General features: G+C 39.3%; 2 protein-coding genes across 3 annotated transcripts in view; one reads left to right on the forward strand and one right to left on the reverse strand.

Annotated features, from left to right (window-relative positions):
• PLCL1 (phospholipase C like 1 (inactive)) overlaps positions 1-16,457 on the reverse strand; it is a 385,709-nt gene extending 369,252 nt beyond the window's left edge. The window contains exon 1 of one of the 2 annotated variants that reach the window (XM_067741099.1): positions 16,278-16,457. The gene's annotated coding sequence lies outside the window, so the exon portion shown is untranslated. Of the gene's footprint in view, positions 1-16,036; positions 16,057-16,277 lie in introns of those variants that run through there. The other variant, XM_067741100.1, reaches the window with a different exon arrangement.
• Positions 16,458-17,124: 667 nt separating this feature from the next.
• Positions 17,125-26,415, forward strand: part of BOLL (boule homolog, RNA binding protein) — a 54,924-nt gene continuing 45,633 nt past the window's right edge. Inside the window, exons 1-4 of the mRNA XM_067739867.1 lie at positions 17,125-17,261; positions 20,949-21,092; positions 23,631-23,722; positions 25,786-25,840. Of these exons, the coding sequence (XP_067595968.1) occupies positions 17,241-17,261; positions 20,949-21,092; positions 23,631-23,722; positions 25,786-25,840 (312 nt within the window). The 5' untranslated portion in view covers positions 17,125-17,240. The remainder of the gene's footprint in view (positions 17,262-20,948; positions 21,093-23,630; positions 23,723-25,785; positions 25,841-26,415) is intronic.

The following is a 26,415-nucleotide window of genomic DNA, read 5'->3' on the forward strand; positions in this document are numbered from 1 at the left end:
AAAAACAGAAATATAGATCAACGGAACAGAATAGAAAGCCTAGAGATAAAGCCACACACCTATGGTCAACTAGTCTATGATGAAGGAGGCAAGGATATACAGTGAAGAAAAGACAGTCTCTTCAATAAGCAGTTGGGAAAACTGGACAGCTACATGAAAAAGAATGAAATTAGAACACTCCCTAACACCATACACAAAAATAAACTCAAAATGGATTAAAGACCTAAATCTAAGACTGGACTCTATAAAACTCTTAGAGGAAAACATACGAAGAACACTCTTAGACATAAATCACAGCAAGATCTTTTTTGATCCACCTCCTAGAGTAATGGAAATAAAAACAAAAATGAGGGGCTTCCCTGGTGGCACAGTGGTTGAGAGTCCGCCTGCCGATGCAGGGGACGCAGGTTCGTGCCCCGGTCCGGGAGGATCCCACATGCCACGGAGCGGTTGGGCCCATGAGCCATGGCCGCTGGGCCTCTGCGTCCGGAGCCTGTGCTCGCGGTGGGAGAGGCCACAGCAGTGAGAGGCCCGTATACCGCAAAAAAAAAAAAAAAAAAAAAAAGAGACGTAATGAAACTTCAAAGCTTTTGCACAGCAAAGGAAACTATAAACACGATGAAAAGACAACCCTCAGAATGGGAGAAAATATTTGCAAATGAAGCAACAGACAAAGGATTAATCTCCAAAACATATAAACAGCTCATGAAGCTCAATATTTTTTAAAAAACCAATCAAAAAATGGGCAGAAGACCTAAATAGACATTTCTCCAAAGAAGACATACAAATGGCCAAGAAGCACATGAAAAGCTGCTCAACATCACTAATTATTAGAGAAATGCAAATCAAAAGTACAATAAGGTATCACTTCATACCAGTTAGATTGGACATCATCAGAAAATCTACAAATGCTGGAAAGGGTGTGGAGAAAAGGGTACCCTCTTGCCCTGCTGATGGGAATGTAAATTGATACAGCCACTATGGAGAACAGTATGAAGGTTCCTTAAAAAATTAAAAATAAAATTACCACATGACCCAGCAATCCCACTACTGGGCATATACCTGGAGAAAACCATAATTCAAAAAGACACATGCACCACAAGGTTCATTTCAGCACTATTTACAATAGCCAGGTCATGGAAGCAACCTAAATGCCCATCGACAGACAAATGGATAAAGAAGATGTTGTACATATATACAAAGAAATATTACTCAGCCATAAAAAGGAACAAAATTGGGTCATTTGTAGAGAACTGGATGGACCTAGAGACTGTCATACAGAGTGAAGTAAGTCAGAATGAGAAAAACAAATATCGTATATTAACGCATATATTTGGAATCTAGAAAAACGGTACAGATGGAACGGTTTGCAAGGCAGAAATAGAGACACAGATGTAGAGGACAAACGTATGGACACCAAAGGGGGAAAGTGGGGGTAGGGGAGGTGGTGGTGGTGGTTTGAATTGGGAGATTGGGATTGACATATATACACTAATATGTATAAAACAGATAACTAATAAGAACCTGCTGTATAAAAAATAAAATAAAATTTTTAAAAAAAGAAAGAAAGTCCTTAAGTTCATCATATTTTTACTACTGTGGGGAAATAGAGCTCAGCAGAACAACAGAACATCAACAATCAATCAATCATTGAGCTCCTATTGAATGTAGGTTTTGTGCTAAGACTTTTATGTGCATTATCTCAATTAATCTATAGACTGTAGTAGTAAATGCTATCATCCTTATTTGGGGGATGGAAAACAGAGGTTATATAACTCTCTCCAGGGCACACAGCAGAGTCAGAATCCAAAGCCTCACCATCACCACCACTGGATCACTATATTATAACACTACCCCCTCAAAACTTGACATCTCCCAAACTTATCATCACATGATAGTCAATGAAGCTACTCCAGATGCTTAAACGATGGCTTTGAATTTTGGTTGCCTCTAAAAATTTTCAGTGCCTCAAGGAGACCCAGGCTTAAACACATCCACATATATTGTGAAAGGGAAAATACAAATTAAAAATAAGAGGCTTAATTCTCCCTTCTGAAAATAAGGGAAGAGACTTCTCCCCTTCTCCTTTTTCTTTCGGACTTTCTTTCCCTGTGCTTTTCAAATGTATGTAAATCTGTATAGTGGCTAAATAAGCCTCTTGCCAGTCTCAGAAATGTTTCCTCAAGAACCATCATTTTTTAGTGCAACTTTTGGAAATTCAAATTTCAAGAGTTATAGCTCCCCTATCTCTCAGTTTCAGTAAGAAGGTAAGAGCTTAATTTAGGTGGTTGCCTGGCTCTAATTTGCAAAACTACTTCCTGTTACAAAGATATGAGAAGTTTGTTTTTCCTCTGGATAAAGCCAATAAGATGGTCACCCCAGTTACCAGGTAAATTTGGGATGGACTATGTGTGGTGTAATGGGTTGTATATGCTTGGCTATATAAGGGGGTGGGGGTAAGATTCTTTTCTGTCTTTGCAGTCTCTTAAGGGTGGATTGCCTGTCATGGGTACCACAGGTCTCATGCTTATTCAATAATGAAATTGTTTTCTGTCTCTATCACTTTTGTGGAGAGGTTTTCTGGGTGCAAGAAGGTTTTGTTTTTTAATTATGTTTCCCCAGCGATAACCAATATGGATGTTTTCTTGAGCATGGAACCAACAGAGGACAAACTCACGGAAAGATATTTTCAAGCCTACAGTCCTTAAATACAATGTGCGACCTGGATTTTCAGACAATCTTAGGTTACTGGATCTATGCTACTGGTATTCACTGTGATCTCTGAGGTGCCCTCTCTAAGAAAAAAGTTTGAATTTTTCCTGGAATTATTGTTTCTATCATGTGTTCCTTCAACCAAAAGCAAGCAGTGGTAACTTGCTTAATCCCATTGTGGAGAAAAAGTCACTCAATAGTTATGAAGTTACTTTAGTATATGCTGTGGTGTGCCCAAATCCACTTCAGTACTGAGCCCTTGTTCCACCCGATGTTGGGAGTGTGGGTTGTTCTCAGCTCAGCCCCTTTCCAGAAGTTGCCATAAGCTGAAGAGAGCCATCATGCCCAAAGTCAGGTCTACTCCCTGAGAGAAGGCTGAATTCAGTGACTATAGACTGTAGGGGGGGGGGGGGGGGAATCCTGGTCACTAGGGACAACTTTGAAAGTCATCCATGCTGAGGACTTTATTGCAACATCACAATTCAACTTCTTCTGCCCAGTTCTGTCTCCCTCACTCTTCTCAGGTGCTGTTCCCAAGCACAGGTCCGCAAAAAACTCCTGCCTGCAAATCTCAGAGTCTGTTTCCTGAGGAACTCAACTTGAAACACTCACCCAGATGAAAATTTTTCCAAATGTCAAGTAGTTACTTATTTCTGAGAATGTGATAGTAAAATATGATGAATATAAACCAGTGTTTCCTGATACCATCTTATAATGTGCAGAAGCTATATTTAGGCAGGGCTGCAACTGACCCATTCAGCACCTTTTTATGAATTAGAAAAAAGCTCTCCCATTGAATGGATGGGGCCCTATGGCTACAAGGTGATGTGAGTGGAGCAGCAAGGACTGGATTTCAGCCTACTCACTCCTTTGGCCAGACACCCTTACGCACTGAATAATCTACACAACAGTACATGGTGGCCTGCCTTAGGTACAAAAGATCAGTGTGCACCAAGGCAACAACTGCATGCTACTCAAACAATGTAGTTGCTGGAGGAGAGCAGACCAGTGACAATTCAATTCAATAAATGTTTATACACAGATGTTTGAAAGGTCAAGGAGAGAAGAACACTAGAGACATGACATGAGTATTGCCAAGATGCCTAAGGGTGTAAGAAAAATTCATTAAGAGGTGTCATGATTTTAGCTGTGAAAATATCGCATGCATTTGAAGGAAACCAGAATATGTCACCCCAAAATATGTCTCTTTGACATACTAATTATTTTAATTTGAAAGCAATTAAGAAGCAGTAAATGCAGAAAAAGCCCCCCTTTTTCTTCCTAAAGAAAGAAAACAAATTCTCCTATCAGCCTAGAAGAATCTGCAAACAAATCTTGTTTAACTAACCCTTATCTTACTAGTTACTTCTTCACCACTTACTATCTCTAGCCCAAACCCTTTCATCTTGTCAATTCCTTACAAATTTATTGTTTCTTTGTGTAAAAGGTAAAAAAGCTTCCTGTTCTGGTCACTTCTCCAGGTCTTCATTCTCTTGTGAAGGCTCCCATGTACATGTGAAAATTCAATAAAATGTGTATGCTTTTCTCCTGTTAATCTGTCTTTGTCAGTTTAATTTTCAGACCCAGCCAAGGACCCTAAGAAGGTCGAGGAAAACTTTTTCCTCCCTTACAGTTCAAATCCAAGAATGAGATAAGAATGGGAAGAGAATAAAAACCAGCAAACTTAGTGGTCAGGAGGTGAGGCAAACACTGTAGGACTGAGTCTACAAGGGAACAATATGTTCTGGGTAATCATTCTTGTCCTTAAGTCTTGCTGTGGGTCTTTTTTTTTTTTTTTTGTGGTATGCGGGCCTCTCACTGCTGTGGCCTCCCGTTGCGGAGCACAGGGTCCGAACGCGCAGGCTCAGTGGCCATGGATCACGGGCCCAGCCACTCCGCGGCATGTGGGATTCTCCTGGACCGGGGCACGAACCCGCTTCCCCTGAATCGGCAGATGGACTCTTAACCACTGCGCCACCAGGGAAGCCCTGTGGGTCTTATTTTTGTACACAGTAGTATGATTTGCTCTTAAGGAACTATCTGAGAATGTTCAAAGAATTATACAGGTGAGATGTTCCAAACATGAGGTCTTTCCCTAAAAAGCAACTGAAAACATGTGTATAATTATCAAACCATACTTGTGTGAATGAATCAAGAAAAAAGTTCTCTATGGACTTGAGGACACGGCGGGGAAGGGGAAGCTGGGACAAAGTGAGAGAGTAGCATTGACATATATACACTACCAAATGTAAAATGGATGGCTAGTGGGAAGCTGCTGCACAGTGCAGGGAGATCAGCGTGATGCTTTGTGACCACCTAGAAGGGTGGGAAAGGGAGGGTGGGAGGGAGGCTCAAGAGGGAGGGGATATGGGGATACATGTATACTTACAGCTGATTCACTTTGTTGTACAACAGAAACTAACACAACATTGTAAAGCAATTATACTCCAATAAAGATATGAAAAAGAAAAGAAAAGAAAAAGGTTCTCTGGCAATGATTGACTGTTCTTCACTCTCAGTCCAGAAGGAAGAGTAAAATAGTTAGGTGGAGGGTGCAGTGAGCGTTGTCTATTAATTTAGTCTCTTATTCTATAAATATTTATGAGCTCCTACCTTATGCTGCACAACAGGTTCTACATTGTATATTCTTGTGTCTAAGTAATTGCTCAAAGTAAACAGCATAATCAAATAAACCCATTAATTTTTATAAGGAATTTTCCAATAAATCAGAAATTGCTCTAAACTATCTCTATAATATTCTCTCTACATGGAAGTATTGTGTTCCTGGTAGAAGAAAAGGAAATCTTACCTCTTTGCTTCCTTAAGGCAGATTGTTTTTCAATCCTGTCTCTCACCTCTCCTATTTCAAATATCCAACTAGCACAGAGAAAAAGAAAGCACCTAATAATCCTCCAAAATACAACAATAGGTTAATAGACCTTAGAACAAGGAATAAATAAAATGGAAGCAGAGGCATCTTTTAAATATGTCTTTTCATGTTGTTCTATCTACCAAGTTAAGTCACTCCCTGGTCTGGGGTATCTCTGAACCTCGCAACTCTTCTATGCTTCCACTTAGCACACTGAGTGTATAAACATTCTATTTACTTAGCTCCTTTTCCCACTAGACCACAGGCTATGGAAGAGCGAGAACCAGGTCTTAATCATTGCCATATCCCCTGCCTTAAAGGCTGGTCCACAGGAGGTAAGCAAATGGTTATCTAGGTCTATAAGCTAGAGAAGCATCCAAAGGGTTATCAAGAAGAGGACTGCCGAAAATAGATATTAGGCATTAGAATCTGAAGGTAGCAAACTTAAGAGGCAGGAACAGGAGAACTGCCAGTAAGGGAAGGCAAACAAGAAAGAGGGTAAGCTTGGGTAAATCTCTTAACAGACTGTGTGAAGGAAAAAGTTGAGGGACACTGGGACACTAGCACAAAATATAAGAAAATGGGATATTCCCATTTTAAATCGCATCAAAGAGAAATAAAATACCTAGGAATAAACCTAGCCAAGGAGGGTAAAGACATACGCTGAGAACTATAAAACACTGATAAAGGAAATCAAAGGTGATTCAAGAAAATGGAAAGAAATCTGATGCCCTTGGATTAGAAGAATTAATACAGTTAAAATGGCCACACTACCCAAAGCAATCTACAGATTTAATGTAATCCCTATCAAATTACCCATAACATTTTTCACAGAACTAGAACAAATAATCCTAAAATTTATACGGAACCACAAAAGACCCAAAATTGACAAAGCAAACCTAAGGAAAAAGAACAAAGCTGGAGGCATAACCCTTCCAGACTTCAGACAATACTACAGAACTACAGTAATCAAAACAGCGAGGTACTGGAACAAAAACAGACATATAAACGGAACAGAATAGGGAGCCCAGAAGTAAACCCACACAACTATAGTCAATTAATCTTTGACAAAGAGCACAAGAATATGCAATGGAGAAAAGACAGTCTCTTCAGCAAGTGGAATTGGGAAAACTGGACAGCCTCATGTAAATCAATGAAGTTAAGACCCTCCCAAACAACATACACAAAAATAAGCTCAAAATGGCTTAAAGACTTAAGACGTGACACCATAAAACTCCTAGAAGAGAACATAGGCAATACATTCTCTGACATAAATAGTAGCAATGTTTTCTTAGATCAGCCTCCCAAGGCAATAGAAATAAAAGCAAAAATAAACAAACGGGAACTAGTCAAACTTACAAGCTTTTGAAGAGCAAAGGAAACCATGAACAAAATGAAAACACAGCCTACAGAATGGGAGAAAATATTTGCAAATGATGCAACTGACAAGAGGTTAATGTCCAAAATATACAAACAACACATACAACTCAATAACAAAACAAATAAACAAAAATCAACAAAGGGGCAAAAGACCTAAATAGACATTTTTCCAAAGAAGACATACATGTGGCAAACAGAGAAATGCAAATCAAAACTACATTGAGGTATCACCTCACACTGGTCAGAATAGCCATCATTAAAGTCTACAAATAATAAATGCTGGAGAAAGGGTGCAGAGAAAAGGGAACTCTCCTACACTGTTGATGGGAATGTAAATTGGTGCAGCCACTATGGAAAACAGTATACAGGTTTCTCAAAAAACTAAAAATAGAGTTGCCATATGATCCAGCAATCCCACTCTTGGGCATATATCTGGAAAAGACAAAAAGCTCTAATTCAAAAAGATACATGCACCCCAGTGTACACAGCGGCAATATTTACAATAGCCAAGACATGGAAACACTCTGATATGTATATAAATGACTATATATATATATTCCATTTATATATATAAATGGAATATTAATATATTGTCCAGTTATATATATAAATGGAATATTACTCAGCCATTAAAAAAGAATAAAATAATGGAGGAGGAGACCTTCAAGATGGCGGAAGAGTAAGACGTGGAGATCACCTCCTCCCCACAAATACATCAGAAATACATCTACGGGCCTCCCTGGTGGCGCAGTGGTTGAGAGTCCACCTGCCGATGCAGGGGACACGGGTTCGTGCCCCGGTCCGGGAAGATCCCACATGTCACGGAGCGGCTGGGCCCGTGAGCCATGGCCGCTGAGCCTGCGCGTCCGGAGCCTGTGCTCCGCAATGGGAGAGGCCACAACAGTGAGAGGCCCGCAAAAATAAAAAAAAAAAGAAATACATCTACATGTGGAACAACTCCTACAGAACACCTACTGAACTCTGGCAGAAGACCTCAGGCCTCCCAAAAGGCAAGAAACGCCCCACATACCTGGGTAGGGCAAAAGAATAAAGAATAAACAGAGACAAAAGAATAGGGACGGGACCTGCACCTCTGGGAGGGAGCTGTGAAGGAAGAAAGGTTTCCACACACTAGGAAGCCCCTTCGCAGGCGGAGACGGAGGATGGGTGCAGGGGAAGCTTTGGGACTATGGAGGAGAGCGCAGCAACAGGGGTGCAGAGGGCAAAGCAATCCTCCTACACAGAGGATCGGTGCCGACCAGCACTCACCAGCCCGAGAGGCTTGTCTGCTCACCCGCCGGGGCGGGCGGGGGCTGGGAGCTGAGGCTTGGGCTTCAGTTGGATCCCAGGGAGAGGGCTACGGCTGGCTGCGTGAACACAGCCTGAAGGGGGCTAGTGCGCCACAGTTAGCTGGGAGGGAGTCTGGGAAAAGGTCTGCAACTGTCTACGAGGCAAGAGACTTTTTCTTGCCTCTTTGTTTCGGGGTGCATGAGGAGAGGGGATTAAGAGCGCCGCTTAAAGGAGCTCCAGAGATGGGCGCGAGCCACGGCTATCAGTGCGGATCCCAGAGATGGGCATGAAACGATAAAGCTGCTGCTGCCGCCACCAAGAAGCCTGTGTGCGAGCACAGGTCACTATCCACACCTCCCCTCCCGGGAGCCTGTGCAGCCCGCCACTGTCAGGGTCCCGTGATCCAGGGACAACTTCCTCGGGAGAACACACGGCGCACCTCAGGCTGTTGCAATGTCAGGCTGGCCTCTGCCGCCGCAGGCTCCCCCCGCATCCGCACCCCTCCCTCCCCTCGGCCTGAGTGAGCCAGAGCCCCCCGAATCAGCTGCTACTTTAACCCCGTGCTGTCTCAGCGAAGAACAGACGCCCTCAGGCGACCTACACACAGAGATGGGGCCAAATCCAAAGCTAAACCCCTAGAGCTGTGCTAACAAAGAAGAGACAGGGAAATCTCTCCCAGTAGCCTCTGGAGCAGTGGATTAAATCTCCACAATCAGTGTGATGTACCCTGCATCTGTGGAATACCTGAATAGACAAGGTATCATCCCAAATTGAGGCGGTGGACTTTAGGAGCAATGATATATATATATTTTTTCCTTTTTCTCTTTTTGTGAGTGTGTATGTGTATGCTTCTGTGTGTAATTTTGTTTGTATAGCTTTCCTTTTATCATTTGTCCTAGGGTTCTGTCTGCCCTTTTTTTTTTTTTTAGTATAGTTTTTAGTGCTTCTTATTGGTGAATTTGTTTTTTGGTTTGGTTGCTCTCTTCTTTCTCCTTTTTTTTTAAATTACATTTCAAATTTTTTTATTTTTAATAATTACCTTTAATTTTAATAACTTTATTCTCTCTCTCTCTCTCTCTCTCTCTCTCTCTCTCTCTCTCTTTCTCCCTTTTATTATGAGCCATGTGGATGAAAGGATGTTGGTGCTCCCGCTGGGTGTCAGGCCTCTGCCTCTGAGGTGGAAGAGCCGAGTTCCGGACATTCGGCTACCAGAAACCTCCCAGCTCAGATGTTTGTAATATCAAACAGTGAAAGCTCTCCAGGAGATATCCATCTCAACGTTAAGACCCGGCTCCACTCAGTGACCCGCAAGCTACAGTGCTGGACACCCTATGTCAAACAACTAGCAAGACAGGAACACAACCGCACCCACTAGCAGAGAGGCTGCCTAAAATCATAATAAGGTCATGGACACCCAAAAACACACCACCAGATGCAGACCTGCCCACCAGAAAGACAAGATCCAGCCTCATCCACCAGAACACAGGCACTAGTCCCCAACAACAGGAAGCTTACAAAACCCACTAAACCATCCTTAGCCACTGGGGGCAGACATCAAAAACAACAGGAACTACGAACCTGCACCCTGCGAAAAGGAGACCCCAAACAGAGTAGGTTAAGCAAAATGAGAAGACACAAAAACACACACCAGATGAAGGAGCAAGGTAAAAACCCACCAGACCACACAAATGAAGAGGAAATAGGCAGTCTACCTGAAAAAGAATTCAGAGTAATGATAGTAAAGATGATCCAAAATCTTGAAAATAGAATGGAGAAAATACAAGAAATGTTTAACAAGGGCCTAGAAGAACTAAAGAGCAAACAAACAATGATGAACAAGACAACAAATGAAATTAAAAATTCTCTAGAAGGAATCAATAGCAGAATAACTGAGGCTGAAGAACGGATAAGTGACTCGGAAGATAAAAGAGTGGAAATAACTACAGCAGAGAAGAATAAAGAAAGAATGAAAAGAATTGAGAACAGTCTCAGAGACCTGTGAGACAACATTAAACACACCAACATTCGAAATATAGGGGTCGCAGAAGAAGAAGAGAAAAAGAAAGGGACTGAGAAAATATTTGAAGAGATTATAGTTGAAAATTTCCCTAATATGGGAAAGGAAATAGTTAATCAAGTCCAGGAAGCACAGAGAGTCCAATACAGGATAAATCCAAGGGGAAACACGCGAAGACACATATTTATCAAACTATCAAAAACTAAATGCAAATAAAAAATATTAAAAGCAGCAAGGGAAAAACAACAAATAATATACAAGGGATTCCCCAAAAGGTTAATAGCTGATCGTTCAGCAGAAACTCTGCAGGCCCGAAGGGAGTGGTAGAACATAGTTAAAGTGATGAAAGGGAAAAACCTACAACAAAGATTACTCTACCCAGCAAGGATCTCATTCAGATTTCATGGAGAAATTAAAACCTTTACAGCCAAGCAACAGGTAAGAGAACTCAGCACCACCAAACCAGCTTTAAAACAAATGCTAAAGGACCTTCTCCAGGCAGGAAACACAAGAGAAGGAAAAGACCTACTATAACAAACCCCAAACAATTAAGTAAATGGTAATAGGAACATACGTATTGATAATTACCTTAAATGGAAATGGATCAAATGCTCCAACCAAAAGACATAGACTGGATGAATGAATACAAAGACAAGACCGGTACATATGCTGTCTACAAGAGACCCACTTCAGACCTAGGGACACTTACAGACTGAAAGTAAGGGGATGGAAAAAGATATTCCATGCAAATGGAAATCAAAAGAAAGCTGGAGTAGCAATTCTCATATCAGACAAAATAGACTTTAAAACAAAGACTATTACAAGAGACAAAGAAGGGCACTACATAATGATCAAGGGATCAATCCAAGAAGAAGATTTCACAATTATATATATTTATGCACCCAACATAGGAGCACCTCAATACATAAGGCAAATACTAACAGCCATAAAAGGGGAAATCGACAGTAACACAATCATAGTAGGGGACTTAAACATCCCACTTGCACCAATGGACAGGTCATCCAAAATGAAAATAAATAAGGAAACACAAGCTTTAAATGATACATTAAACAAGACAGACCTAATTGATATTTATAGAACATTCCATCCAAAAATAACAGAATACACTTTCTTCTCAAGTGCTCATGGAACATTCTCCAGGATAGATCATATCTTGGGTCACAAATCAAGCCTTGGTAAATTTAACAAAATTGAAATTGTATCAAGTATCTTTTCCGACCACAATGCTATGAGATTAGATATCAATTGCAGGAAAAAAATCTGTAAAAAATACAAACACGTGGAGGCTAAACAATACACTACATAATAACCAAGAGATCACTTAAGAAATCGAAGAGGAAGTCAAAAACACCCTAGAAACAAATGAAAATGGAAACACAATGACCCCAAACCTATGGGATACAGCAAAAGCAGTTCTAAGAGGGAAGTTTATAGCAATACAATCCTAACTTTAAGAAACAAGAAACATGTCAAATAAACAACCTAACCTTACACCTAAAGCAATTAGAGAAATAAGAACAAAAACCCCCCAAAATTAGCAGGAGGAAAGAAATCATAAAGATCACATCAGAAACCAATGAAAAAGAAATAAAGGAAACAGTAGCAAAGATCAATAAAACTAAAAGCTGGTTCTTTGAGAAGATAAACAAAATTGATAAACCATTAGCCAGACTCATCAAGAAAAAAAAGGGAGAAGACTCAAATCAATAGAATTAGAAATGAAAAAGGAGAAGTAACAACTGACACTGCAGAAATACAAAGGATCATGAGAGATTACTATGAGCAATTATATGTCAATAAAATGGACAACCTAGAAGAAATGGACAAATTCATAGAAAGGCACAACCTTCCGAGATTGAACCTGTAAGAAATAGAAAATATAAACAGACCAATCACAAGCACTGAAATTGAGATGGTGATTAAAAATCTTCTAACAAACAAAAGCCCAAGACCAGATGACTTCACAGGCAAATTCTATCAAACATCTAGAGAAGAGCTAACACCTATCCTTCTCAAACTCTTCCAAAATATAGCAGAGGGAGGAACACTCTCAAACTCATTCTACAAGGCAATCATCACCCTGATACCACAACCAGACAAAGATGTAACAAAGAAAGAAAACTACAGGCCAATATCATTGATGAACATACACGCAAAAATCCTCAACAAAATACTAGCAAACAGAATCCAACAGCACATTAAAAGGATCATACACCAGGATCAAGTGGGGCTTATCCCAGGAATGCAAGGATTCTTCAATATAGGCAAATCAATGAATGTGATACACCATATTAAAAAACTGAAGAAGAAAAACCATACGATCATCTCAATAGATGCAGAGAAAGCTTTTGACAAAATTCAACATCCATTTATGATAAAAACCCTCCAGAAAGTAGGCATACAGGGAACTTATCTCAACATAATAAAGGCCATATATGACAAACCCACAGCCAAAATCATCCTCAATGGTGAAAAACTGACACCATTTCCACTAAGATCAGGAACAACACAAGGTTGCCCACTCTCACCACTATTATTCAACATTGTTTTGGAAGTTTTAGCCACAGCAATCAGAGAAAAAATGAAATAAAAGGAATTCAAATCGGAAAAGAAGAAGTAAAGCTGTCACTGCAGATGACATGATACTATACGTAGAGAATCCTAGAGGTGCCACCAGAAAACTACTAGAGCTAATCAATGAATTTGGTAAAGTTGCAGGATACAAAATTAATGCACAGAAATCTCTGGCATTCCTATACACTAATGATGAAAAATCTGAAAGTGAAATCAAGAAAACACTCCCATTTACCACTGCAACAAAAAGAATAAAATATCTAGGAATAAACCTACCTAAGGAGACAAAAGACCTGTATGCAGAAAATTATAAGACAATGATGAAAGAAATTAAAGATGATACAAACAGATGGAGAGATATACGATGTTCTTGGATTGGAAGAATCAGCATTGTGAAAATGACTATACTACCCAAAGCAATCTACAAATTCAATGCAATCCCTATCAAACTACCAATGGCATTTTTCACAGAACTAGAACCAAAAATTTCACAATTTGTATGGAAACACAAAAGACCCTGAATAGCCAAAGCAATCTTGAGAAAGAAAAACAGAGCTGGAGAAATCCGGCTCCCGGACTTCAGACTATAGTACAAAACTGCAGTAGCTTTGTACAAAGTACAGTACAGTAATCAAGACAGTATGGTACTGGCACAGAAATAGAAATACAGATCAATGGAACAAGATAGAAAGCCCAGAGAGAAACCCATGCACCTATAGTCAACTAATCTATGACAAAGGAGGCAAGGACATACAATGGAGAAATACAGTCTCTTCAATAAGTTGTGCTGGGAAACTGGACAGCTACAAGTAAAAGAATGAAATTAGAACACTCCCTAACACCATACAGAAAAATAAACTCAAAATGGATTAGAGACCTAAATGTAAGACTGGACACTATAAAACTCTTAGAGGAAGAACACTCTTTGACATAAATCACAGCAAGATCTTTTTTGATCCACCTCCTAGAGTAATGGAAATAAAAACAAAAATAAACAAATGGGACCTAAGGAAACTTCAAAAGCTTTTGCACAGCAAAGGAAACCATAAACAAGATGAAAAGACAACCCTCAGAATGGAAGAAAATATTTGCAAATGAATCTATGGACAAAGGATTAATCTCCAAAATATATAAACAGCTCATGCAGCTCAATATTAAAAAAACAAACAACCCAATCCAAAAACGGGCAGAAGACCTAAATAGACATTTCTCCAAAGAAGACACACAGATGGCCAAGAGGCACATGAAAAGCTGCTCAACATCACTAATTATTAGAGAAATCGAAATCAAAAGTACAATGAGGTATCTATCACCTCACTCCAGTTAGAATGGGCATCATCAGAAAATCTAGAAACAACAAATGCTGGAGAGGGTGTGGAGAAAAGGGAACCCTATTGCACTGTTGGTGGGAATGTAAATTGATACAGCCACTATGGAGAACAGTATGGAGGTTCCTTAAAAAAACTAAAAATAAAATTACCATATGATCCAGCAATCCCACTACTGGGCATATACCCAGAAAAACCATAATTCAAAAAGACACATGCACCACAATGTTCCTTGCAGCACTATTTACAATAGACAGGTCATGGAAGCAACCTAAATGCCCATCGACAGACGAATGGATAAAGAAGATATCGTACATATATACAATGGAATATTACTCAGCCATAAAAAGGAACGAATTTGGGTCGTTTGTTGAGAAATGGATGGATCTAGAGACTGTCATACAGAGTGAATTCAGTCAGAAAGAGAAAAACAAATATCGTATATTAACGCATATATGTGGAACCAAAAAAATGGTACAGATGAACCGGTTTGCAGGGCAGAAATTGAGACATAGATGTAGAGAACAAACGTATGGACACCAAGCGGGGAAAGTAGTGGGGTGGTGGTGGTGGTGTGATGAATTGGGCGATTGGGATTGACATGTATACGCTGATGTGTATAAAATTGATGACTAATAAGAACCTGCTGTATAAAAAAATAAGATAAAATTTAAAAATTTTTTAAAAAAAATTTATGTGCTTTGCCCACTGCTGGGTACATGGCGGATCAATTTCTTTTCTCACCTTCCCACTCACGCCAGCATTTCAGCTTTGACGGTGCCCTTACCCAGCCCTGGACACTGTGCTCCACAGTGCTGTTCTCTGTACTTCCACAGGCCTTTGATCATAGTTCACGTACCACTTACCCTATTTTGTATGTATCCTATTTATTATAAGCAATTTAGATGTAATTATTTTGAGTAATTAGTCTTTTCTCTCTTTTTAGATTAAAAACACGTCAAGGACAGAGGTTTGATCTTGTTCATCTTCTTATCTCTCACTGCATATAGTATTATGTACTGAACATAATAGGAACTCTATAAACGTGTACTACGTTGAATTGTATAATTCTACATGTTTTATGCAAGTTTTAAAACAAAAAAACGTTTTGCTTTAAGGATTAAAAGACTTAGAAGGAGAACAGAGAATTACCATACTGCAAATACAGTATAGCCCCCTAGCACCCAACACGGGTCTTGAAATATACAGTCAGTGTTCCCTAAATTGTGTCGATTAAATTGTGTGTCACAGACTGAACACCTAGTATGGTGAATACAGTGTTCAAAAATAAGTGTTTTTAGTCAAAAAAGACTTGGACAAAAGAGATGTCAGTAATATCTACTTAAACCCATCATTACTACTGGAAAAAAATGCCCAAAGAAGATCAGTTCTAATGGTATTGAACAGCAAAATTATTCTGCTTTGAAACATGAGTTTTAGTTTTAATAGGTTTGTAGTCTCTGTTTCCAAAGAAACTAAAACCTGAGAAATTGAGCTTAAATTGTATGCACAAATGTATATTAGGATGCTTTAGCTGAACTGTATTCAATGAAAATAATTATGTTTCCCATTTTATTTGTGGTAAATAATATGAAGAACTAATGTTTGAACAGATTAAAAATTAAATACATAATAATTTTTAACTATCTTGAAAGTAAAAAAAGCAAACTTTTATAATAGAGAGTACGAAAGTTATTACTGAGGTAACTTTTAACAGTCGTTGTTGTTAATTCTTTAAAAATATATGTCAAAATGGTTAAGATCATGACCTGCTGTCAGAGAGACACCGGGTTACATCTATAGCTTATGCCAAATTACTTAACCTCCATATTTCCATTTGCTCACCTGTAATATGAAGATAACAGGAGCATCTATTTGAAGGGTTGCTGTAAAAATGAAATGATTAAATGATACTGATTGTAAAGCACTGCGCCTGGCACCAAAGTGAGGCCTTGATAAATGGTAGCCATAATCATCATCATTATTACAGAAGTTAACCTAGTTGTAATTATTTAGAACTTGGTTATATATTTTATATACATAAAATATGTGATATCGGCGAGATATGTAAATAAATCGCAGCTACCTTCTGGCAATATATTTTACGAAGCAGTCTTCTTCCAAAGGAGATCCCAAGGCGGCTAGAGCCACTCCAGCCAAGTGGCACAGTCCTCACCCCTCGAGCGCGCGGGTGGCTCTGTCGCGGGCCGGCTCCCCAGGCTGTGCGGCGGCCAGGCGGTGCTCAGCGGGCGCGGGCCTGGGGCGGGCGCCGGGGCCCGGACTGCGCGGCGCGGCGGGCCCCGGACAAGCCTCCCGCGCCGCCCCGCCCGCTCGGCTGGGATGAGTGACGGCGACAACAGGTGCGGTGCCGCGCGGCGTCCGCGGCTTCTCCGGAGCCTCCGAGTTTGGCGCGTCAGGCCCCAGGGAGTCACACTTCGACTCTGCAAACTGGCCTCCTCGCCCCGCACCAGCCTTCCGAAGTCGCCCCTCAACAGGCTTCTTGCACCTTAGCAAAGCCTGAGGTCACCTCCACCTCTCGAAACCCACCAGTCCCAGAGGCCAACTTTTCTCCAAAGGGGAGAAGGAAAGGCGTGAAAGGCGTGCGGTGCATGGAACTCTGCATAACCGTTCGCTCTCTCCTCCCCAGCCGTCCGAAAACAGGCGACAGTGGCTCCAGAAGGGAGCCCTCGCTCCGCACACTCCACGCCCGCCCCGACCTGCTGTACGCTCTGCCCCTGAAACGGCCCAGCTCGGCGACCACGGGCCACCGCCGAAACCCGCCCGCCCGCGCCCCTCCCCGGGCTGTGGCGCCCGCCCGCACCGCAGTCCACCGCCCTAGGCGACGCCGCCTGTCCCTCCTCACCCCCCGGGGTGGCAGGTTCAGGACCCGGGTCCGAGTCTCCGGCCCTGCAACTGCCACCAACGCCGTCGCCGCCAGTGGGAGAGAGTCTCCGTCGGGAAACGTGGTGCTGCTTCCTGGGTGTGAAGGTGCTTTCAAACCTTAGGTTTCTGTTCCTTTGCCCCTGGCTTTTGAAGAACAGAGAGGAGGATGGAGACCGAGTCCGGGACGGTGAGTACGGCGGTCATGGCCCGGAGTCCTGGGCCCCGGGGTAGTGGGGAGAAGGAGAAATGTGGACTCCGTCTGTGAGGGGCTGGAAGGGCGAGTCTAGAGCCTTTGATTTTGTCGGGAAGTAACGTGGTCAGGGAGACCCATCGACTGCCACGAAGAGCGGCCCGCCTGCAGGCCCCGTCGGGTTGTGTCGTGGGGTCGGGAAGGTGCGGCCACCGGGCCTGGACGGGGTGTAGACGGGCTGGGAGACCTCGGCAGCGACCGGGAGGCGGTGGGTGGCTGGGCCCTGTGCATCAGGCCGGGCCCAAGCTAGAGAAATAGCTTTCCCGCCATTAGGCTTGCTGCGTCTGACGCCCACTCCCACCGGACTCCGCCCAGCCGCCCCCCTGAGGCGTTGCCCTGGCGGCTGACGCCTCCTCTCCTCGACTGGTCATTGGGGACCAGAAGGCCCGAGAGACCTGGCGGGGGGCAGGGGCGGGGCTGGGTAGCGGGGACCTGTGCCCAGGTTGGACCAGAACTTCTAGCACCAGGTGCGCGCCCAAGCCAGACAGGGCTGGGCTGGGGAGGGGCGGGAGACCGCTTAGGCCCGAGGGGCTGCGGCAACGTGCCGCCCCGCCCCGCGCGGCGCCCGCCAGCAGCCAATCAGCGAGCGCCATGCGAGGCTCGCAAGGCAGGCTGCACACTAGGCCGGCGTCGGGGTTGGTGCCGTTGAGGGTTCCCGCCACTGCTGCTGGCGGGTTTGCAGGGCAAAATTTCTCGCTGGCTAGCTTTCTTTTCCCTCCCGCACTTTGGTGGGGAGGGGGTGGATCCTCGAGACAGTGATCAAGTTCATGATGACCCCAGAGAACCCAAGGGAGTTGTCGCCTCAGCCATTTCCCCCACCGCCTCAGCTTGCTGGCTTCGGAGGGGAAGGAGCACGGAGGCCGTAACTGCGACGGTTAGCCCGCCCTTTTCCTGTTGTCTTTGTTGGCAAAGTAGATGATAGATTTCGAGGTTAATTTTAGAGAGGAGGAGGCAGTGGGGGCACATTACTTTGGAGGAAATTTTAAATAAACTAGTACTAGAAGTTTTACTAAGGACCCTTACTTCTGACCCCAAAACAGCACCAATCTAAGTGCTTTTCATACGTTTGCAAAATTATTGCCAGTAGAATTTGAGGCTTTCTTAATTAACTCAGTGAATCGCTAACCTTCTCTGAGGAACTTAAAGATCGTCTCTACCTGAGCCTTGTTACTACCAAGATTAAAATATTTTCTAGGCTATTATTCATATTGTAGTCTTCAGCCCACAACCTAAGGGTTGGCATATCGTGAGCAGGAAGAAATTACTCATTTATTCATTCGTTCAACAAATATTTATTGAACATGTGCTATATATGGTCCCTACTTTAGATGCTGCGGTGAACAAAACAGGCAAAACCCTCTTCCTTCTTGAACATTACATTATAGTGGAAAGAGACAGACAACAAACATAATAAATAAATTACATGGTATTACATGTTGGTAAGTGGTAAGGAGAAAAATAAAACAGTTGGAACCCACAATAGAACAGGAGTCTTAGAAAATGAAGAATGAAGTGAGTGATATGTAAAAAGTTCATGTTTTTCCTTCCTCGGTATCATTTAACTGATTTCTCAAGATTGGAAATAAAGCACTCTGTTCTCTTCCATTCAAGTCATTCCTCTCTTAATGAAAACTAATGGAGTTGACTTTTATTTAAACAAATTTGGAACAAAAGAGGTCATCCATTGAATTCATTTTGTTTTTAGGAGGAGAATTTCATGAAGATAGATTTTTTTTTTAACTTTGCAAATAGGTAATGACTATATTCTGTAACCCGGCAGAGAGAAAAGATTGTATCTACCAGAGCTGTTCTATTATCTCTAGCAATACAAATCCACACTTGAAAAGTAAAACTAAGCATCCCAGAATCATCCAGTCTGGGCACTATGTCTTACAAGTAAAGTGACTGAAGTTACAAATAACGTCCAGATGCCCAGGGAGGATGCTGTTAGGATTCCCAGTTTCTTTAATTGGCAACTACAACATAGCAATTATTAAATATGATGACTCTGTGGTTTAAGAGATGTTTTTATGAACTCCCTTACTAGGGAGTGTTTTTCCCCCTTAAGACTAGATGGAGAATATAGCCCATAAGGTCCAGCCTATAGCCCCATAGTCACTACTGGCCTAGTCATTTCTCTGTACATCTTGCAGAGATTAATTTAGGGATTATGGTTTTATTGGCCAATGAAGTGAAAGGAGAGCAAATGTGAAAAAGAACAACTCCATTATCTAAGTTGGAAATTCATTTTCATGAATTTGTTTTTCAGAGAATTTAAATCATCAACTCCAAGCTTTTTGAAGCACTCATTTAGGGTCTCAAAAGTCTGTTTCGTGTTCCCAGAAGGAGAATAATTAGCAAGTTCTTAAATTAGTTTCTCTTTAAAATTCTATTCTCAAGTCTTGTTTTTTTTCAGGTGTACCTGAGGAGTCTACTATCTTGCCATTGTGCGAAGGTGTATATGTTAATATATATTTATTAGAATCTAAATTAGGTTGCCGACTTAGAATTGTGAACATATGAATATGAACTCAATTCTTTAGCATAAAGAAAAAATTAGTATAAAAAATTTTAGTATAAAAATTTATACCTATGAGTTATAGGTATACAATTTTTTTATTTTTTTTTTTTACTAAATCGGTCCACTTTTCCAATTGCCAAGTGCATTTTAAAAATTTGACTTTAGAGTTGAAAAACCGTGAACTTGTGTCGGAGTCTGTTTACTCGTCAATGCCCTTTAGCCAAAGACTACCACAAATACACCTGCAGTTTATTAAAGTTGGATCTTCTGAATTAACAACAAAGAAGAACATACACCATGTGGCCTCTCAGCAAGGTGTTAGAAGAACTTATTATAGGATTTAAGCTTATATTAAGCACTTTTTAGAGAGGGTTTAATGAAGAAAGCTTTACTCTGAAATACATGTTGTCAGGAGGTGGGAGTAATTCTATAATTGGGTATGTTAATTCTTACCTAGGAGACAAGAAAAATAGATTGAAGCTAAAGCTGTGATTGTTAAAAAAAGGAGCAGTCTTATCAGGCAGGAGAGAAGGACGTTTGGTCATTCTTGTGGTTTGGGTAATGCTTTTGTTTTTGTCAATGTACAGATACGATTATGGAGTGATCTTGTTTTTATCTTCATCCACCACAATCACAGAGGAGCCTTGCCCGATGTTGGTGTTCTGTTAACAAGAGAACACCACAGCCTAGCTGTGAGTTCCCGGCCAACTCCTAACACCAGGGCCTAGTTGGTTGTGCCAGGCCAGCTCCTAGCTGTCCAGGGTTATTCTTCTCTTTTTCAAACTTCTTTTTGAGTTTAATATTCCTTCTTAATGCTTATAATATTTAAATAGTACAGTTAATAATAACTAACATATGTATGTTTAAATAATATATTTAAGATTTAAGATCGTCTCTGTAGAGGAATGAATTCTACATTTCTTATATTTTTGTTGCCCCCAAAAGTTATTAGCTCTAATTATAATCTTCATAATATTAGCATAAAATTAAAGTCTGAAATACTACATTTTATCAATGACTTATCTTTTTGAAGGATATATGCTTTCATCCTGCATCAAAACTTATACCCAGTACTAAGAGTTTAAAAGAATTTTATTTTACAGCAAACATCGAATCAGATGCAAACAGATTCATTATCTCCATCCCCTAATCCTGTGTCACCTGTGCCTTTGAATAACCCAACAAGTGCCCCAAGATATGGAACAGTGGTCCCTAATCGCATCTTTGTAGGAGGAATCGACCTTAAGGTACCTAATTATGCATGCAACATAGTGTATTCTTTGTATTAGAAGTGTTTTATTTCTCAGAAATTATTTCTTCTTGCAACTTTAAAAATAACATATTTGCTATTTGCATAATGATTAGTAGGTTTCAAATTGTCTTAATACAAAGAATCTTTTCAACAACAATGTAGGTTAAATAGAGTATATATAATTGTCCAATTTCACATACAAGGAAATTGAGGCTCACTGACATATCTATAAGCTCCTAGCTACTTAGTGACAAAGTGAAAACTAGAATTCTGTTTTTCTGACTCATATCTCCACATGCTTTATTTCACCATACCACACTAATTATACTTTTTTACATAACACTCTAATAGCCCAAATAATGAGTGACTATAATTTTCAAAAGAAGACTCAATTAAGGAAAAAAAAAACAAAAACACAGCAGTTTTATGAAATCCTGTTTCTTTATCCCAACTTTCATCTTAGGCTCCTGAGTAACTTCCTAGATTTCTGTCTTTTGCAGGTTGCTTTCTATCACCTAATTTAGAATTTGGTCACTAAAAAAGGCCTGTGTCCTAGTCAGAATAAAGCATTTTAACAGTAATATGTTTAAATAATGTAATAGCCATTTCACTCTTTCAGAGAGGCATGGTTTTGTGAGATGCAGCACCCCCATGTGGGTGGTGGTAGTTAAACACCTACAGGAAAGGCAAGCATGGATAATTTAGGAACACCCTTTACTTCCAAGTGGATATATCGAAGGATTTCCAAGCTTCCATATTACATACTGGAAATTTCAGGGGGAGTTGTCTTAATAAAAAAAAAAAACTTGTGCAATTAGGGTATGATATTTGACATTTAATACTCGCTATCTTCCAATGATCAATCTCTCACAATTTGTATGGAATTACTTTTTTCCTGCTCAAGATAAATGTTACACTTAATGTATTTGTCAAAACTGTGAGTCTTAAGCAAGTATGTGATTGGTTCACTAAAAATAAATTAAGGAAAATAATTTGTTATGAAATGCTTATTTTTAAAAAAAAATTTTCAGTTTCTGTAGCAAATATTAATAGCTGACCATAAATATTCAAGTTGAATATTCTTGTTCAGAATTTATATTATATTAGCTCAGTATACTTTTAAATAAATAATAAATGTAATAATTTATATGGCTAGGTTAGTGTAGGTTTTTATTGAAGCCAATCAGCTACAATATGAACTTTGGGGGCCATTGTTACAATACAGTCATAGCTTTAACATAACTGCTAGGGTTCTCTCCCTCATACTTACACCTTTCGCAAAACCATAGGTAATTTCCAGCAAGGAAATAGTTTACCGTAGTAGCAAGCAGTCTCAAACTTTTAAAAATTCTTCTTTTTATAACCCTACAGCCCATCCCTTTTAATATTTAATCATCTTGACTTTCTGTGTCCTTACTTTTCAGCAAAGAAATGGAGCTGCAAAATTGAGCTAGTGATTTTTCTATCAGAGAATAGTTTGAATTAATTTGTTTTCAAGTCTCTAATAGAAACCTTATTCTGACGTTGATTCCATTTTGTGTTTATTGAAATGAGGCAGTCAGTTATTCTCAGATTAACTCAGTATTTGTCATCATCCAGTTTAGCAGGCTTTAGGTTACCAACTAAAAACCAGTAAGTAGTGAGGTAGCAGTGGAACTCAAGAAATATTGCTCTGCTGTTAGGCATGTCTTTTCCTAGATATATAAAGAAAAAATTTTTCTATGGATATTTAAAGTACCTCTTGGGGGCAAACACTTATAGCTGAACCAGAAAATGAAATTGCAATGAATTTAGTGTGAATACTCTAGAGAAAGGTGATATGGGTCTATTTTGAGACTATTTCAATTAAAACCAGATATGCCAAACTATCTTTGTAGGCATCTTGTACATGATAGTCTAATTATGACTCAATTTTTTTTGCATATCATCATAATGTCTGTATTTAGCTGACATGTATATTGAATACAGATAAAGCATCTAAAAACTTTAAATCTTGTAGCCTCTCTGTTGTTATCACAAATTGAGTTCAGGTACTTTTGGAAATATATTTCCTTCCTAAGACCTTACTTTTCCTGGGGACTCTGCTGATTAAAATAGAGTGACTGGTATAGGCCAGCATAACCTAGTTCCACTGCTATGACTGTGGGCCTCTCTGAACCACAAGAACCAATAGTAGTATGCCCTTAGTATAGTTATAGCCATGCCTAGTACATTTTATTAAAAACTGGCTAACTAGAGAACAAGAATTCCTTTAAATAGTGAGCTTTCTTTGTAGTTTTTTAAAAATTCAGCTTAAAATATTTTATTGCAGTGTAATATTTTATGACATAGTATTAACAACTCTGCATAAAGCAAAGTATTCATATTGATTTTAATAACCTAGTGGTTTCATGCACTGTTTTTATGATGAGAGGCATTCTTACATCCATATTGTTATTTATGTTACCTTTTGTGTCTCCAAACCAAGCATAGGAGTTGTTTCATCTTTTATCAATTAAAATGGTTTTTGTGTGTTTTCTTTTTATACCATTAGACAAATGAAAATGATTTAAGAAAATTTTTTTCCCAGTATGGGTCTGTAAAAGAAGTGAAGATTGTAAATGACAGAGCTGGAGTGCCCAAAGGGTTAGTATCACTATGGATAGTACATGGAATTGACAATTTTATTTTTATTGGATTGCTAGGTTTTGTATACTAATTTACTTTGGTTCCATTTTTTAAAAGAGAGTTTCATGCCTTCTTCTTTCCTCCTACCTTTTGATTTCAGTGTGTGTGTGTTTGTGTATTTTGGAGGAATAGTGACACTATAATATTCCTTAATCTATTGGAAAGTTATTCTTGCAAAGGCTGAGGGACCATTCATTGTTCGGTAATAAGTACTTAATGTCAAGTAGCTCTTGTCCAGTAGCCAAGGCACCAGAAGCTAAAGGAATCTGATATTTTTGGAATTGTATACCTGCTTTAGACTAGAGAGAACTTTACCTGAAAAAGGCTGACACAAAAGAGCGTCCATAGGTTGTGCCTCAAAGACCTAATTAGGGGACTAATCTGAGAAATATAACTCTTAATGAGAATGATTTTTAATTGCCAAATCAAGGAGAATGAAAATTAAGGGAAAAAAGCAGTAGGATTTGTCTAGAACTGTCTAGTGCCCTTAGAGCTGTTTCAGTGGATTGGTATATTCAAAAGCCAAATACCAGAGAAGAAAACGGTAGTTTGCATAGGGTACTCGCTTAAGAAGTTTGACTGCAAAGTTAAAGAAATCGATGAAGGATTATGTTTGTTTTCTTGAAAAAAAGACAATATATACATACTTATAGGCATAAAAGAAGGGACCAATAAGGTGGAGGGAAAATTATATTAGTGGGAAACTACATGTAAGTATGACAGGTGGACACTTTGGAAGAGATGAGATCCTGCAGAGGTTATTTTTAAACAAATGAGATATTTCCTGAGACTGACAATCAATATTAGGATGAAGTGAGATTGCACCTCTTTTACTTGGCTTAATAGAATTTGTAATATACATTTTTTAATCATTGAAAAACACACATAGAAATGTAGACTGTATTTTATGCTTTTTCCACTGGGTGGTATATGTGTTCTACCAAAAAAAAAAAAAACTAATAATAACGTAAAAATATTTCTTTAGCCGTTGTTTAATGTTTGGGCAAATAGAAAAAAAGAAATTCCTTTGTTGAAAAAGAAAATTCATATATAATACAGCAATTATGAATTGAAGAAACAGTAAATGTTTACTAATTACACCATACATAATTATATAATAGTAATTATGAATTGAGGAAAATAATAGTTTAGCACTACAAAGAAGAGTTTCCTTAAGTTATGCAAATAGAGATTACATTTTCGGGGGATATACTTTTTATTTCTTTCATTCCTTTTTTTCTACCTATTTTGGCTTTTTGGACATGGCATACATTGTGTATTTGTGTCTTGATCATGATTTATACTCTGAAGGTAACAAGTATATATGAAAAAGCATATATAAAGTCTGGGTTGTACATATTTTTAATTGATTTTATTTGGGAAATATACTAATAGTTGCATTATCAGTTTATATATGCTGATAATAGTAAATAATATGTTTGTATACTCATTTACCCACATAAAAAATTTTATTATGTTGAAACTTCTAAATTTTTAAAGGTTTTTTTCTGCTTTGATTTCTATTTAAACCAAACTTCTATCATTTTAAAAGGATATTAGTGCTCTGGACTGAAATTTATTGCATTCCAATTTGTAAACCAGAATACAAATCTTGCATGCTTTCCTGCCTTACTTACAGCTCAGGTCTGAAACTGTTTCAAGATCCCCAGGGTTTTTTTTTTTCTTTTAGGCCCCTCCCTTTAAGAGGAGGTGACAGTGTTAAGCTGTGAATGATTCTCCTAAGTTTTGCATACTGGTGCACCAAGGAAAAATGTTCACTCCTACCATGGCCCATTCTTTCTTTTTTGTTTTTTTTCTTTTTCTGGCTGCTTCTTGAGGCTTGTGGGATGTTCCCCAACCAGGGATCGAACCCATGCCCCCTGCATTGGGAATGCAGAGGCTTAACCGCTGGACTGCCAGGGAAGTCCCCCGCAATGGCCCATTCTTAAAAAAAAAAAAAAATTTAATCTTAATATATTCCAATGTAATGTTCTAAGATAATAATTAATGCATTTATTTAGGTATGGCTTTGTCACTTTTGAAACACAAGAAGATGCACAAAAAATTTTACAAGAGGTAAGATATTTTGGTGTATTTAACTTAATTTTTAGAACTTCTTTCTCTGAAACTAATCCTTTAAGGTATTAATTTAATAATAGTAGGGTTCCAGTACAATGATTGATTGCTAAAAAAAAAAAAAAAAAAATTTTATCTTCTTTGCATCTTAAGATTGACATTGGTCTCCAAAAAAATGAATTAAAAAAAAAAGATTAAAGAGAAATTTTATCTACAGAAAAACAAATTCCAAATAATTATGTAAGTATGGTTGTGAAGTTTGTATATAATTTTTCACTTTATTTGCTTAAACTAAGAATTTAAGGATGTATCTTTCCTGAAGTGTTAATAGCACTTTGAATTCCTAAAAAACACTACAAATGTAGATTCCTAGAGTGAGGTTATCTGAGATTATTTCCCTCCTCTGAAAAACTTTATATAAACTAAGAGCACTCATAGAAAAAGTCTATAGCCTGCAGTTCAATATATAATAACTTTAAATTTGGCAACTGTAACATTTAAATTTTTTAGGAAAAAATTTTATTTAAATTGTATTTAAGTCATATGCAGTCGATTCTCATTATTTGTAGTGGTGT

This window comes from Pseudorca crassidens, chromosome 6 (assembly GCF_039906515.1).
Source record: "Pseudorca crassidens isolate mPseCra1 chromosome 6, mPseCra1.hap1, whole genome shotgun sequence".
Lineage (NCBI taxonomy): Eukaryota > Metazoa > Chordata > Mammalia > Artiodactyla > Delphinidae > Pseudorca > Pseudorca crassidens.